The sequence below is a fragment of the Cibotium barometz genome, chromosome 59 (assembly GCF_041138505.1).
Source record: "Cibotium barometz isolate CiBa-2024 chromosome 59, ASM4113850v1, whole genome shotgun sequence".
NCBI lineage: Eukaryota > Viridiplantae > Streptophyta > Polypodiopsida > Cyatheales > Cibotiaceae > Cibotium > Cibotium barometz.
In genome coordinates this window covers 23,993,892-24,011,215 of record NC_141104.1, presented here as the reverse complement: position 1 = coordinate 24,011,215, position 17,324 = coordinate 23,993,892, and the positions used below count along the sequence as shown (strand labels likewise).

General features: G+C 43.0%; 1 protein-coding gene across 7 annotated transcripts in view; it reads right to left on the bottom strand.

Moving 5' to 3' along the window:
* Positions 1 to 15,092: 15,092 nt before the first annotated feature.
* TZP (zinc knuckle (CCHC-type) family protein) overlaps positions 15,093 to 17,324 on the bottom strand; it is a 48,575-nt gene continuing 46,343 nt past the window's right edge. For 5 of the 7 annotated variants that reach the window (XM_086793036.1, XM_086793038.1, XM_086793037.1 and 2 more), the window contains 2 exons: positions 15,619 to 15,731; positions 15,093 to 15,387 (listed from right to left, as the gene is read on the bottom strand). In XM_086793036.1, coding sequence (XP_086649162.1) covers positions 15,277 to 15,387; positions 15,619 to 15,731 — 224 coding nt within the window. In that variant the 3' untranslated portion in view covers positions 15,093 to 15,276. Of the gene's footprint in view, positions 15,388 to 15,618; positions 15,732 to 15,932; positions 16,289 to 17,324 lie in introns of those variants that run through there. The other 2 variants (XR_015265110.1, XM_086793041.1) reach the window with 2 other exon arrangements.

The following is a 17,324-nucleotide window of genomic DNA, read 5'->3' as shown; positions in this document are numbered from 1 at the left end:
ATTAAATAAAGGATTTTTGGCTTTTAAAAATGACAAAATTGTGTACTTTTGAAGCGCCATAAAATGTAAAATAAATTGATTGGACACATGGAAAATTGTCTGAGTTGAGTAAAAGCCTTAAAAAATTAACAGTTAGTTAGGATTATTAATTTTGACCTAAATATCTATGGTTCACATTTGGTGTTTTTTTTAAAAAGAAGGTCAAATAGTAATATTAGTACTAGCACACATGTACACAAATGTAGATATATGGAAGCTCATTGATCCTTAAAGAATTTATAAAAAGTAACTCCGTAGATGAGTCCAACAGGTGGGTTTTATCTTTGGACCAGTAGCATGGGCTAGAATGTTGATAGCACTTGGCAAAAATAATAAATTAAAATCAACCTAGATTTGGTATACACCCTTGGATAAATAAACTAATTAGAGTATGGTTTAAGGGACAAAGATTGGAAAACCATGGGTTTGAACAATATAAGTGAAATTGGGCAAGTGGTATGTGGAATGTGATAAGTGGTCTTGCACACATGGTTTTGCTTGAGTGGTAAGTGGAAATGGGTTGATAGTTTTGGAGAGCTAGTGGTTTGCTAGAGTTGAGTTCACTTGCCTTAGATAGACTTGAGATACTTGAGTTCATTTTACTAGCGCCACCTTAGACTAGTGTATGCATTAGTAAAGCCACCTTTTACTTGAGTATGTGTGAGTTTAATTAGCATAGATGGAGGCTATACCAAAATAGGGTCATATACATACATGTGAAGGGGCTATCATTAATAGCCATACAGTACTCCGTTAGTACCCTTACATGCGATTGTACTAGCAAAAGTGGTCAAACTAGCTATCTATTTCACATTAAAGCTTGTGGGGGCACTGATTCCAAGGCCAAAAGGAAGCGACCTTTTTTTGGAGGCTTTGGAGGGTTTTCGATTTAATTCTTTTCTAGCATTTTGTTATTTGATAATAAATAAAAATTTGACTTTATTATCTTAGGCATCTACCATATGCCCTTGGAAACCATTAAATAGGCCAATTTAAATAGATTGGCCTTGTTGTAGCCTTTAAATAGTTACCCATAGGATAAGCCTTTGGCCAAACAAACCTTTGCATCTAATTTCTTTTTATCATTTATGCTCCATGTAATTATTTACTACAATGAACCTCAGGATAAAATCCATAGACTATGTTTGGACAATCTTATTGTTGGGAAGCCTTGGAAGCATACTTGTAAAAGGGCATACCTTAATTTTAACTTTGAATAGGGATAGAATAACCTTAGGTCTTTGGAATCATTGAAGCCATAAAGGGTAATTATTTTGGGTATCAAAATTAGAGTTTCTAAGTGCACTAAAAATGTGTACTTAAACTAGTTTTATTCCCTTTTCATAAATAGTATTTTAGTCATTGAATTTAGCCAAAGAATAAATTAAATCGGATGTATTTAGAAGATCTTATGTGGGGTCAGATCCTCTAACTGTGCACCATTAAAATTGCATATACGATGGTTGTTATTCCCATTCTAACTAGTCTTTTACCCTAGTTGTGAAATGTTAATTTTAGCTTAGAAGAAACTCTAAATCTAGCCTTAGACAGTGTAAATTTTTAAAAGAAAGAAGAGGCTAAGCTTGGAAAGATGAGTTCTAGGCATGCCTAAAAAGGAGCAAGTCAAATACACAATCATATGAACTTATATCCTAAATTTTACCCATAGAAATATTTAGAAGAGTTAATGAGATTATTCCACATTAGAATCCCTAACAAATTATGGGCGTGTGAGTAACGAACCAAGAATATAAATTATCAATGTGTGAGTTCACGCCGGCTGTATAGGCCCAGTGGTAGGGCGACATGCTAGATCTAGGGGATAGGATAAGATCTAGGCTATGTTTATAGATTAGGTTGAAGTAGAAAATGGATACATCACTGGAAAGCGGATGGAAGGGTGGACCCAAAAATACAATGCTTTTTCCAAACAAAACCAAAATTTGGTTGAAAAACTTAGAGAAATGGGTAAACCGGGAAATTAGGCTCTAGAAAACGATAGAGTTAGTCCAAAGTTGTAGAGGCCATCTTCATTATAATTGAGGAGTAAGACATTGGCTATATGTAGCCACTGGTTACTTCTTACTTGTGAGAATCATGAAGGGACATGTGCAGGAGGAATCATATGCATTTTCTAGTGCAAGGATTTTCTTGCAGATGTGAGATGCATATTTGTTGGGGCCGGACAACTAGGTGAGTCGGAATGCCAGAGTCATGGCCCAGTCAGACGTATTTAACACCACAGTCATGGCTTAGTTGGGTAATAATAAAATGGACTAGCTGATTAAAAGGCAATCAAGGATGTAACTCAGCCGTGCGCTCAGAGCAGGATGCCATCATGGATGTAACTCATTGTGCTCAGAGCACGATGCCATCTTTTTTTTCTTTTTTATTTTTGTAACTGCACACTAAAAGCAATATAAAGTTGTAATGGAAATATGTACACCGGTTGTTGTTAGCTAGTTATGTTAATCAAAGCACACCAGTTTGTATATCCATCTTTTTAGTCTTTTGTTTTCGATATGGTAGTACCTATAGGTCAATCCGTCTCTTGTAATTGTTTGCATCTCGTGTAATTCGATTTTTACGCTCTGTCTTTCGCATCGTTCTGTATACATTTTCTTTGTGTCACACTCGTGTATGCTGCACGCATAACTAGAGAATGCTTAGTAGGTTATCGGGTAGCGGTCACCCGGCAACACTTTGGCAACCACGATGCGTCTTGCTGCTTGTTTCACTTATTGTTTGATTTTCTTTAGGTTTGAGTCCATCATTCATGTCAACACGTGAACATTGCTATTTGGTGTAGCTACAAGCTTGAGCACTTTAGTTTGCTAACTCCAGCTCGAAATCATCACAAGATGAAGCAACAGTAACTCCGCACAACAACCACTATACATACCACCACCCGCACCCCTGCCCTCACCACCCCCTCCTTTAGCAATGCTTGGATGTAGCCAATCGACCAGTGGAAGAAATACTCAATTCCTACTTCATGAAGGGATTGAGTAAGCAGTTAATAAGAGCAGTTGCTAATGCCGATCTCGCAACTATGACTCTGGAGCAGCTGGTTGAATCAGCTCTCAAGGTGAAGCAAGTGTTGGTGGGTTCTGTCAAGAGCAAAGGCAAGAGCAAAAGCAAGAGAAAGTCGAAAAAGTCAACTTCTAACTCTTTATTAGAGGAGGAGGAGGAGGATTCTGATGACTCAACTTCAAGTGATGAATCAGAGGAAGAGGAGGAAGACAACAAAACAAGGTCAAAGAGCAAGAAGGCAGGAAAAGTAGCCAAGGAGGTGCCTACTCAGTTGACCAGTGAAGGAGCAGCAAAATCGCTCCACAAGTTTGATTAGGCACTTGGTGCTTGAGGTGTCAGATTCATGGCCATGGAGCCAAAGAATGCAGCTTAAATGAGCTGTGGTGTGCCATCTATAGGATAGCCACACACAGCACCGATGTGTGCAGATATACTGGGAGGAGAGCACCTTAGCAACCTACAATACATGCCCCAATGGTGGCGGTAGTTAAGCCTACCCCATAGATGGCTCCGCAAAATCCATACAGAAGGCCACCATACTGCCCACGCGGGAATTTTCCTCCCAGAGATGTACCAGGTGCTCAGCGGCCCGCTTTCGCATGCTTCTATAGTGCCATGCACCAAATCATCGAAAATACAACTACGAAATGGATCCAACCCCGTTCACAGTAAAAATGGCAGATCAATGCCAACCGCTCGGATTTATCCGTGGGATCATAGTGGAAGTCTCTGGATTCACCTTCCAAATAGCAATGATGGTGCTCCACATGGAGGATGTAAAAGGTGCCTACCCGATGTTACTAGGAAGACCATGGCTCAAGTAGGCATGGATTAAGTAAGATTGGGATGCGGATAGAGTCACCATCCCGAGAGGCAAGAAGAAGGTCAGAATTTCAGTGGTGGCAAGACATCCGAAAAGTGGAGAACCCGTCTAGCCGAAAGTAGCCGAAGGAGTAAACATGCTGGAGGGACTAGATATGGATAAAGAAGAGGAATATCTCCAACAAAATGCCAATCTGATCATCTTGGTTGAGGTTGTGTGGTTAGCATCATGGAGAGTACCACCCAATCCATAATCACCAAAATGAAGCAGGTGAGAGTCAGCAGGATCTGCCGAGGCAAAGGGAATCTCCAAATGAAGCCCAAGATTTTTATGAAGAATTGGATGATGACAGTGTACCTAGCCTCTAGCAAATCATTGCGGCAGAGAAGGCCTTTGAAAGGGACCTGAAGCAATCCAAACAAGTTAGAGAAGATGAGCTGATCGAAATGAATTTGGGTACAGAAGCAGACCCAAAGTTTGTTCGAGTCAATGCTAAATTGGATGCTACATTCCGAGAAGAGATTCGAGTATTTCTCACTTCCTTCAAAGATGTATTTGCATGGAGCTACACCAAGATGAAAGGGATTGACCCTCGATTCTACCAGCATCGGATCAATCTGAGGGAGGACACAGTTCCAATCTTGCAACAAAGATATCGGATGAATCCGAACTATGCAAAGAGGGTCAAGGAGGACTGGACAATCTACTGCATGTTGGATTCATACATCCAATCGATCGGGTGACTTGGTTGTCTTCAATCGTGATTGTCCCCGAGAAGAATCAAAAGCTCAGGGTCTGTGTGGACTACAGGAAGCTTAATGCTGCTACCATCTTAGACCCCTTCCCTCTACCGTTCACAAACTCCCTGTTGGATGTAGTAGTCGGCCATGAGATGTATTCATTTTTGGATGGATTCAGTGGCCACAATCATGTCTAGATGGCACCGGAGGATCGGGAGAAGATGACATTCATCATCGAATGGGGTGCCTTCGCATCTAATGTGATGACCTTCGGACTAAAGAATGCTCTGGCAACATTTCAGCCAGGATGGTTCATGAAATTTTTGTAGAGCATTTTACAAGCTTTATGCGGGTGTTCATTGATGACTTCAGTGTCTTCGGGAAATCATCCCAACACCTGACGCACCTGGAGTTGTCTTGTCAAAATGCAAAGGTTCTAGATTGAGCCTGAACCCCACAAAATGTGCATTTGCTGTCCAAAGTGGTATGCTCCTTGGCCACATAGTATCTCAGGAAGGCATTGGAGTGGACCCGGCCAAGGTAGAGGTGATTGAGAAAACTCTGGTTCTGACGAGTGTGAAGGAGCTGAGAAGATTCTTGGGGCAAGTCCGTTGGGGCAAGTCCGATGCGAATGCTCCGGTACTTGGCACACGTAGCAGTCCCACTAAACCAACAATTGGCACATATAAAGATGCCATTGAACCAGCAGTTGAAGCAGGCTGGGGTAGTCAGAGGAATGTGACATTGCATTCAGGCGCCTCAAGCTAATGTTGACCGAAGCCCCTATAGTCTAGGCACCCAATTGGGAATTGTCATTCCATGTCTTCATGGATGCATCAGATGTGCCAATCAGGAGTGTCTTGATGCAGGAAGCCGAAAAGAAGTGGTTCCGCCTTGTGTTCTACGCTAGCCAGAGATTATCAGATGCGGAGTGGAACTACTCCACCACCCATAGGGAGGCGCTCGGCATGATCTACTCAGTCGACAAGTTCTGCCACTACCTGTTGGGAAACAAGTTCACATTCCATGTGGATCACTCAGCTTTGCTTTATCTTGTTGATAATCAAAGCTTAACAAGAAAGATGGCTCGGTGGGTACTAATCCTTCAGGAGTTTGAGCTTAACATCGTGCACACCTCGGGAACCAGGTGTATTGTGGAGAACTACCTGTCTCGACTAGAGTCTAGTGAAGCCCCAATCGGCATGGTGGATGATTTACCTGATGCGGAGCTGTTTGCAGAGCAGAGGCAGTCATGCGATACCTGAGACCTGGTACGATGACACGTTGGCATTTGTGGCCACAGGTCTAATACAAGATAACCTCTCTCACGATCAGAGAAAGCAAATACCTATCCGAAGCTGGTATTTCCAAGTAATATCCAGACAACTATATAAGAGGGGCATTGATCACATCCTCTGGTGGTGCATTCCACCTCATGAGCAGGAAGCTGTCCTCTGAGAAGCCCATCAGGGGATCAACGATGGCGGTCACTTGCAGGGGAGGTGACAGGAAGGAAGATCCTCTAAGTGGGTCTCTGGTGGACCAATTGTACTTGGAGATGCCTACAAATGGGCCAAACAATGCGATGTGTGCCAGCGCCTCAGTTAGCTGACTGATAGAGATCAGATACCTCACAATCCGATCATCTCGCTGGAACCATTCTAGAAATGGGGCCTTGACTTCGTTGGTCCATTCAAGCCACCAGCTTGATTTATAGGTAACAAATGCATTTTGGTGACAATGGACTATAGTAGCAAATGGATGCAAGTAAGAGACCTTAAGGATAATACGGCCAAGTCCACCGCGAAGTTCCTCTAGGAGATGAAGGTACAACTGTTCGATAGAGCTGATAAGTGACCAGGGTAAACATTTTGTAAATGATGTCGTCCGCCAACTGGTCACTTAGCACACACCTTATCATCCATAATAAGTCCACGGTCTATTACCCACAGGCTAATGGTCAAAGGCTAATGGTCAAGCGGAGTCCACCCAACAAGATCCTGCAGTGGATTCTTAAGAAGCTGGTAAATGCGAATCACTCAGATTGGGATGAGAAGCTATATTTGGCACTATGGGCATTCTACACTACCTATAAGGTCTCCACACAGGGATGACTCCGTTCAAGCTAGTATATGGCATTGAAGCAGTGGTGCCAATAGAGTTCTTGGTGCCGAGCCTCCGGATTGCCATAGCACAAAAGCTAAGTCATGAGGAATCCATACAGCATCGCCTGGATCAGCTCTTGGATAGATTCAACAGCTTCTTCGTGACCACAGTGATCTAGAAGCGGAGAAAGAAGTGGGTGGACCGCCATTCGCATCTACAAACTTGCACCTGCACTAAGCCTCACACAAACCATAGATTCCTGCAACCCTTGCTGCACTTTCTTCTTGCACAACACTTTCTTCTCCTGCCAGAAGCCATGGTGACCTTCGAGCCCATGTGTAGGGATGGTTGAGACTCACAAGGCTAGCAGATTTTCTAAACATGCCATGGCACACAATCCCAGTGCACCCTAGAGCAGACAAGCTTGTCAGGCAACTGCGGGGGAGCACAACCATCAACCTATGGGGCATCCAGACGAAGCTCATAGATGCCTTGGTGGCAGAAAGGCTGAAGTTGCCCCTCGATGGCGTTACAAACATCGCCCGGTAAAGTAGGAGTACATGATCCGCTACTTTGGGGACCAAGTAAGTGGAGAGCACATCACAAAAACACCACGAATATCCTCTGCTATACAGAATGTTTTTGGAGACACTGTGGTTGCAAAATAAAACACAGCACATCTCAGCAATGGCCTTGGTCTAGATTCGAAAAGCTAAGAAGGGCGAGGACATCAGTTGGGCCACCCTTGCTTCACGAAACTGCAAAAGGAGGCCACCCGCCTGGCAAAGAGCAGCACCCATACCAAGATGGGCCAACTCTGCTCTAACGGTCCTATTTCCATTTGGCGTAGGGCCACTGCCAAACCCTTCCCAGCCAGCAGAAGTGCAAAACGCTCCAAAACCACCGTGAAAGCCACAAACTGTGCAAAAACCTATAGAGGTGGCCAGCTCGAAGCGAACGGTTAGCTAGACCTCCGACAGAGGAAGAACCGGATCAACGGCCATGGTATCTCAATTCAAGCATAAGCTGGTGTTGGCCTCCCAAGTGTCCCAAGAAAAGAAGCAACGACGAGTACTGGTTGAGTTGCCAATGCCACAAAGCCGGCTGAGCGATCTCCAATAGGCCCAATAGCCCCTTCATAGGTCCCTCCGCCCAATGCCGGCCCATCGACATCCGCACGGCCCGAAGATACGCTGAGTACCTGGCCGAGTGCTTTGAGGGGGAGGATCCGTTGGGCATGCACCAAGCTGAGGCCCAGATGCTCCGCCTGTAAGAAACTGTCGACCGACTCCAGTAGGAGAAGGACAACCTGAGAGAGCAAGTGGCAGATGCACAGAGGGAGGTGACCATTACAAAAGAAGAAGAAAGCCAAGCCGCCGCCCTCTTCATAGGCTTTATGGACTTAGTCAAAGACCAAGTCCTCAAAGACAAAACCCAAATCAGCTTTTTGAAGCCCAGCTGAAGACACACACCGGCACCTCCTCCAGCACCATTCAAATTGACATGGAGATCCTGGCCGAGCTCTCTGACACCCTACAGGACAAGTTGACTCGTCAATGGGAGAACCTCATGGACCAACTCCGCCTGATCCTCACGGGCCACTGCAAGGAGCCTGCAATCCGACCAAGGGATGACACTGACTCGGATGATGACATCAATCTGGAGCACCGAGCAAAATGCCTGTCCACCATCAGTTGATTGTGCCGCGAGCCGCACCAATGGCTCTTACCCGGCCCCGCCACACCAAAGGAATCGGCTCCTTCTGCGGCACATGACGACCTCCTGCTGAAGATGGAGCAGCTGGAGCAGGAGCTTGCCAGGTACAAGGAGCAAAACGCCAAGCTGACTGCCCTGGGTAAGAGGCCTCTCCAGATCCCGGAGAAGCCGGTCTACATGCAAAACTTACAACTGGCAATGGTGTCAGTCTCCGGGGACTCGGCCATGGCCCTACTGAAAGAGCATGCAGCGGCCCTCCATAAAAACTATGATGAGCTATAGGACAGGATGGCAGCCATGAGATGGCCTAAAGGACCAGCACAAGTAGGCCACAGAGGACAGGAGCACAATGCAAGCTCACATAGATGAGCTAAAAACTAAGTTGGCAAGGAAGAGGCCCAAGGCTCGGCGGGGGAAGCACTAGGAAACACACCAGAATATCCAGTTGGCCATCGCCAGCCTTGAAAAGGCCAAGAATGTGACCCTCCACGCCGAACTCGCATCTATCCGAATGGAGCTCACTGACACACAGCAAGAAGCAATCAGGCAACAAAGCAACCTCACATAAACAATCCACCAAGGATGTTACTACATGCAGATCCTAGCAGGTACCATTGTAGTGGCCAACCTACCCGAACCTCGAGCTTGGTTGAGGATGGACACCTTTCTGTAGCAGCAGTCCCTGCACCATCAGCCCTTCCCAACCTCGTCCCAGCTCCGGTCGGTTTGAACAATCCGAACCAACCTGTTGTGCTGCCAATGATGATGATGAGATGGGTGGAGTCGAAGACTAGAGCCTCTGAACCTGTGAGATCAGGAATGCGCCCAAGCAGGTTAGGGTTAAGAAGTCTGCTTAGAAGACAACGAAAACCACAGATGTGCGGTCCTTATCTCCGGGTGATTAACTCCATTGTACTGACAACACCAAGGGAAACTGATGGTTCGAGTCGGTAGATTAGGAATCCGACCCACCGGTGTGCTAGGTGTTTGGGCTGGACAACCAGGCGAGTCGTTGGGTGCATTTAACACCACAGTCGTGGCTCAAGCGGGTAACAGTAATGAACTAGCCGGTTAATAGGCCAACTCAGAGCACAATGCTGTAACTGCACATTTAGCAGTATAAAGTTGTAATGAAAATATGTACACTGGTTGCTATTAGCGAGTGGTGTTGATCAAAGTACACCATCCTGGTATATCCATCTTTTCAGTCTTTTGTTTTCAATCTGGTAGTATCTCTACATGTTGATCCGTCTCTTATAATTGTTTGCATCTTGTGTAATTCAATTTATGCTGTCTTTTGCGTCTTTCTGTATATGTTTTCTTCGTGTCATGCTGGTGTATGCTGCGTGTATAACTAGAGAACACTTAGTAGGTTATCGGGTAGCAGTCACCCAACAACAACATTGTTAGTTAGCCCAACAGTAGGCCATTGTGTATGACGCCCCCAGGTGGGACTCTCTAACTGGTACGTGTAGACATCATTACCATTGTAGACATCATTACCATACTTTGGGAAGACATATTATATTATATATAGGGGGTGGGGGTCCTCACACAATTAAACTTGAAACTAGGTTTTTTCCATTCTACAAAGAGGATGAAAGCCATCCTACTCATATGGAAAAACAAGATGTAAGAGGCAAGTTATAAGGAATATAAAAAATTCTTTAAGATTTTTTTATAAAAAAATCTTGAAGAGGTGAGATAAGAAATTTAAAAAAAAATTCTTTACGAATAATAGAGAAATATATTCTTTTGAGCAAGACTGCAATGAAATAGTTGCAAAAAATGATAACTTGGGTGGCTCTAGTAGGTAGCAATACTGGAACTCCAGTCAAAAATCTCACATACATTAGTTAAATCTAAATATTTTGCACACCTGCCAGGATTTAGCTTCTCAAAATTTCGGAATTTCCTTGACGTTGCACTAAATTTAGGGGTAAACACAGAGAAAAAATTAAACTAAGGGACTAACACAAAAGGAAAACTGTACATTTAAAAAAAAGAAAAACCTTTCCCAAGTGGCAAGCACTTAGGGGATTGGTTTTGTTTTCGCTTTAAGCTTATCAAAAATTAGGGGCAAATTAGGGACAAACACAAAGAAAAATTTAAATTAGTGCCTAAACACAAAATGCAAATTTCATATTTTTAAAAAGAAAACCCCTCCATCTCGCCACTGGTTTTTTTTTTCAAAATTGCACTTTTCTTTATGGTGTATTAAAATTAGGAGCAAATTAGGGCATACACAAATGCAAAATTGCACAAACAAAACCCTCCCAAAGTAGCAAGTTTTTTTTTTAAAAAAACCTTTATTTACATTGCATGAAAATTAGAAGCAAATTAGGGCCAAAACAAGTATAGATTTAAATTTGCGATTAAATACAAAACAGAAAAGTTTAATTTAAAAGAAAACTCCCTCAATTAGCGAGGACCAGTTTCAAACCCCCCTTTAAACTTTTATTTATATTGCATGGAATGTACAAAGAAAAAACGAAATTAGGTGCAAATTAGGGGCCAAACACACAGAAGAAATGAAATTAGGTGCAAATTAGGGGCCAAACACAAAAGGAAAAGTTTTTTTTGTCTCCTGTTACGATGGAAGGAGGTGAGCATTAAAATTTGCATTCATGGAGTCAATAGAGGTAGAAGCAAACCATATTAATTGTTTTCTCGATTTGTGTCAAAATAAAGATCAAGATTGATTCCTTAAATTTTTTTAATTAGAAAATTAAATTGTCTCTTATTATACCTAAATTGGATATGCACAAAGTATAGATAAATTAATGATTGATGTAACCTTCTCCTTTCCCTTGGAGCAGGTACCTAAAGGTATTACCTATTTTATCCCAGCATTTCATTCTTGATTAGTGTTTTATCTCCAAGAAGGTTCTTATGGCTTCCCATAATTTTTGAGGTTCTTGTGGCTTCTTGCCAGCATTGTCATTTGCTTTTAGGGTGGGCTTTAGGCCTCCCTTCCTTGGTTGTAAATTTGCTATTGGGGACTTTGAAACAACTCTTTATTTAGGGATCCATATACGAATAACACCTTCATAATAGCCTTGAGCTTTTAGTACTATCATTGGTACCCAACATTATTTAATCCTCCTTGAGTTATTTTACTTAAGGTGTACACTTTGTAATAATGGCCGATGTTGTGGTTGTTGATGTTGAGGCTTGCTTTGATTGGTACTTGTGTTCTACTTGACAGCTTCCTGCTTTAGTATTTAAAGGGCATTTAGGTGTCATGGTATTGGTATTGGCATTGTTGCAAACCAATTCCACTCCTATCAAATTCTTAAATGCACATGTGTATATGTTGCACACATTTGTAAAGACCTTCATTGTTTGGGAGATTTCAGACCTGGTAGCATCTTTGTTATAATATGAGTTATCTCCAAGTGTTGGTTTTTTTTTCCATCCAACAAGGTCCAACAATGGATGTCCTAGTATTATGGTTTGATTCATAGATTAAGAGGGATATTGAGGACCTAGGAGAAGTAGGAATAGGCCACTCAAGATACTACAATTACAATACCCAAGAGAAGAGAGAGAATGGTAGGAAGGAGGCATGCCATGGTTATTTAGCATTAGTGATGAAGATTATGATGTACCCCCAATAAGAGGGAAATAGAAACCTAGGATGAAAACTCTCGTAAATGGTTGTAAAGCAGATGATGAAATTGAGGATCAAGAATGCTCGAACTTTTTTGTGATCAATTTTGGTAGTGAGTTTCATATGAATGCATTGCAAGATGTCTTGGATTGTCTAATTCATAGCCACTTAAACAATCTAATCAAACACTTTTTTCCAACATAAGCATGCCCGCCAAAAGAGAGACAGTATAAAGGCTGACAAGGCCCTTTGGGATGACGTTTGGATGAAGCATAAAACAAAGGCTTCAAGATCAAGATAAGGGGGGAATTCCTGACCAATAAAATGGTTACATGTATTATGGCATGGAAACCATCAACTAAGGACATGGATGGAGGAGATAAGAAGAGGTATAGTGCTCTTTTCTTTTTTCAATTGTAAACTAGAGCTACAACCATTCCATGGCACTAGATGAATAATCTCTTTCTGACTCTTAACCAAAAGGGCATATTCTTTATTACCACATGAGCATGAGGACAAGATATTGTCCAGCCAATTGAGCCAAAATCAAACCATAGTCATATGCCCAGAAAGTTCTCCAAGCGCAACCCCATTCTCTCTCTCTCTCTCTCTCTCTCTTCCTTCTTCTCCTCCCCTCCTCCTCCTCCTCCTTAGTCAAAGCTAATGTAGGTAGCTTTGTGCAACTAAACAAACGGACCTATGAGGCTATGGCTACTATGGTGAGCAGATGTACTTCTTGAAGATCTTGAGGTGGTCTCGTTTTCATTGGAGCTGAGATGGTGCTAGGCTGGTTCTAAAGTGACTCTGGGAAAAATGGGTGTATATGTACGAGATGCCATGCTTTGGTGCTTCATTGCCTCTGTTTGCCTGTGCATATACAGTAGGACGTGAGAGGTAGACATGCTACAATGAGGGCAAGTGTGGCTGGGGACGAAGGAAGTGAGTTTTCTGCTAATACTTAAATAAAACACCCTTACACTGTGTTAAAAATTTCTTGTTAAAATTCTAGATACAACCTATGCTACTCTGTTTTTCCATTGTTGGAACTAGAAGTGAATGCCTCTCTCTATCTTTGGCTTCAAACAGAGGATGGCAATGCATTACGTCTCTCGTTGTATGATTCTAAGCAACGCTCAAGCCCTCTGCGTGTGATGGCTGGGTAGAAGTGTCACGTGCATCCTTCACGGTGACACACTTGCATGATCATGAGTGCAACATTTTATGCAAAAGTAGTACCTTTTTATAGGAATATTTGTCGTACGTTGTGACCCCATAGTGAACCCTCAATCTAGGGACAATCATTCACGAGTTATAGAGGTCAGTCTCCAAGCCATAGAGGTCAATCGAGAGCCAGTCCTCTTAACCCACTTGGAGAATTCATCAGATATTGCATGTAGAAGTCCGCCTTAGCAGTAGGTTTTGTATCAGAAGCATGAAGTAGTTAGGAAGAGGCCAAGTGCAAGAGAAGCATGCCTATGGGCAAGCCCATGGCTATAAGACTTAGTCTCGGCAGCCTTGTGAGGACTATTTACAGCCCTGCACCACAGGTGTGACCAGCCGACCAGCATCACATGGCTTTTGATAGCAAGCGACCTGCATATTTCGTGCATAGCAGTAGGTCGGGTATGGGCCTGTAGTTGGCCAACAGATGTGGCATTTAATGGTAAGTGCAGCATTTCATGTTGCATAAAATGCATATTTTGTCCAATCAAAGCTGGCCGACAAAGCAACCACACTGGCCGACCAACAACAATTGACCATATATAAGAGGCCCTAAAATCAGCATTCATATTCAATATTCAGCAAAGTATTCAGCAGTACAAGCATCACTTAAGTCATCCTATCAACTCTAGGCTGTCAATGAAGCTCCTCTTCAGCATTCAGCCAACATATGTGCTTTCCGACAGCCAGAATATGTGCATAAGTGGCCCGAAGAGTCTTCTCCAGTGCCTTGGATTTGGTGGATACTCAACCAACGTACGATCTTCCTCATCCTTGTGTTGGGCATTCATATCGCTTGTTTCTCAAGCATTGTACAACATTCTCCAAAGAATAATCTAAGCAAATCTAAGCAAATACTCCTGCTTGCAAGGGAGGGCCCTTCGGTGGGTATTTGGGACCCCATACGGTGTCAACTACTTCACTCTTATTCTCTTCTCTCTTTGTCTATTTTGGATACTAAAGATCTCGTGAAAGGTATAAACAAGGCCCTATCGTGCGTTACCATGATTAACCTCAGTGCATGTAACAAGAAGGGTGGCTTGGCTCTGTCTTTGTGTTACGTTGAACAAGTTGAACGAGACAAGGGACTTCTTTTTCATTGCCTCTTTTCGATGGGTGCAATGACATTAAGAGGGGGAGAATGAGAGAAGGCAACACTAGCTCTATTCCTCTCTGAAAGGACGACTGCTCTCTCTCTGCAATTACTTCTTCATGACCAGATTTGCATTTGGCTCAACACCCATTTCGCATGCCATTGTTTCTATTGTTGAGATCTTTCACTTGCCTTCATCCCTAATGTTGAGTTCATGTACCCTGAAGCTTCTATAAAGGGGTCGCTGACTCATCAACAAAATGTTGGTCAGGGAACATCTTTCACTACACTATCATAGCTCCATGCAATTTCAAAGTGCTTGAATGAGAGGATCTCTTCCCAGTCATGTCTTGGCAAATTTGTAGCAAAGCCGCTTCATATAAAGTGTTTCGCTGTTTGGATCAACATAATTAGTGAATGAACAGAACCTTTGTTAATGCATATTTCTACCATGCCTCTTTGTGGGCTCTCTATGCTCTTGGATGGTAATGTAAAGTGTTGGATTCGCATAGGTATTGCTTCAAATGGCAACATAGCTATACACACCTCAAATAAGACCCCAATTGGTGGTGTGTCCAGACAGAAAAGGAGAACCAGAAATACTCTTCAATTTTCGATTGTGCATCTATCAATTGTCCAGTGTTTACTTCTTCATTGATGCATCTCTCACTAAGTAAAAAGAAAGCATCCACAATGGGCTGAAAAAACAAAGGCAACGGTCTTCCAACATACTGTAACTAATAAGCAATGTTTAGTCTCTTCCAACATACTGTGCAACAAAATGAACTTAAACAATTAAAAAATACTTGGTCTATATTTACAAAATTGTGTAAGACAGAAGAAATCGTGTTGCTCCTTATGCAATTTTGTAGAGGGTTGGTGCTTGTTTTTTCTATCCTAAAATCCATGCCTGACGCTCTTCGTACTTGGCTTTAAGATCTCTTTTTTGGGGTACAGTTTTCCCATTAAGCCCAGTTGCTTGCCACCATTCAGCTAGCTCTGCCTGAAATAGATCAAGAAGTGTATAATATATACCAGGATCTTCATTCTCCAAATCCACAAACACCCCCCACCCATTCGCCCTGCACTAAACAGAGCACTGAATGGCTGTGCTTGCTTCAAACAGCAAAGGGAAGCAGTGCATGCAGGCAAGATTTGGCACTTACAGTAGCTAACATATTTCAGGTAATGGAATGCTTTCAGAGCAAATTGGAAACATATAAGGGCATCTCACCTCTGTAAAGCCTTGATTAGAAACATATTGACTGTCAACCGTGCATTCCATATTACCTAGGTCAACCAACATGGACAACTTTCTGGCTCCAACACTAGCTTCAACATAAGCACCTGCAAGAAAAGCACAGAACATGTTTAGAGATGAAAGAGACATGATATCCTCAAAGACACAGTTGGAACATGTTATGTCCCGGAAAGACATAACTAGCTGAGCTTTGATGGTAAGACTAGCCTAATACGAGTTGGTGGATGGATTAATAACACTGATTGAGTATTAGTAAGTTCCAAATAAATGGTCCTGTGTAAACTGACCTTAAGGGCGATCTGATGATGAACATATGCCTACGCCAGACACCTGGAAGATGAGCTCTTGTGGTATGGGATGCCCGAACTTGGATCAAGAGTCATGCCTGGGTGTTGATCCAGGGTGCTTCTGATAGGAGCTACGCCTGGGTGGTGAGCTAGCCAAATCCCTCCTTGAGTGGTCTTGGGAGTTAATTGAATGTTGAGATTCTTGAAGGCTAAATGGAATAGTTCATATAAACTTCATGGATTTGTGTACATTTCAGACCTAGAGCCAGTAATCTCTAAATATCGATTGAATAGATGTGTCCAACAAATGCACTGACAAGTGTTACTCCATCATGTACCTCTCTCTTGCTAGATTCCTAATAAAGAATGGTTACTCCCAATAAATAGTACCTTAATGATAAATACAGAGACTCTCAAAAACAGTTTCTAACAAACATGACTTGAATCATCTAGATCTCTGACCTTTGGAATCACCCTTTGGGTACTTTAAAAACTGCCTTTGGGGATTGTTAATCCATAATATACTCAAGCCAGAGTTATCAAAACATCACAACCAAATGCAAACGGAAACCCCAAAAGCATTCAGCAAAAAATGACAACAAATGGACCCCAAACCCATGTTACCATGCCATGTCAAAGGTTGTCATATGCATCACATCTCAGATACATGCGTCATGTCTACTGAGGCATTGTACATGCTAGGCTAGGAGAGATACAGGTCATTGTGAGCCATATTCTATCAGGGGACAGGATCATGGAGCAATCTGATTGGTTTAAGGTAGAGTAGTGTAATGGGACATTGTGACCCACCTATGAGTACAAGGTTGACAACACACAAGGATCCTGTGGACAGCCTGCAGTCAGCAGGCTCGTGTGGACAGCAGCGTGTGTGAAGTGTGGGCAGCCCACAAGGCAATTTCCGATCAGTTTTGGGCAGCTTAAGCATGTGCAGACCAACATGGCCAAGGAGCCAAGGTTGGGTACCTTTTTAATAATGTGAACGTCACTAAGATTGGCTAATTATCCCCATGAATATCACCAATTTGGATAATTATCCCATGAATATAACCACCACACGGGTGGTCTATAGTGCCGAGTGGACTTGCCACCACTGTCATTGAGAAAGGGACCGTGATGCCAGATCCTCAGGAAGGCCTCCCAGCGCTTCCACATGCGGTTTGAGCCACCCTAAAGCTTCCCCTGGTGACCACTGTCCCCCACCCTCCTCGTATGACATGAAAATCGCAGCCTCAGTGGCCCAAGCAACTGTGCCCCATCGGGAGGGGGCCAGTCCAAACATAGAACCACTGTGGATCAGGATAGAGGACATACCCTGAGAAACCCTAGCAAGGTTTCCATAGACTTGAACGTTGAACACGTTGCGTGACCGCG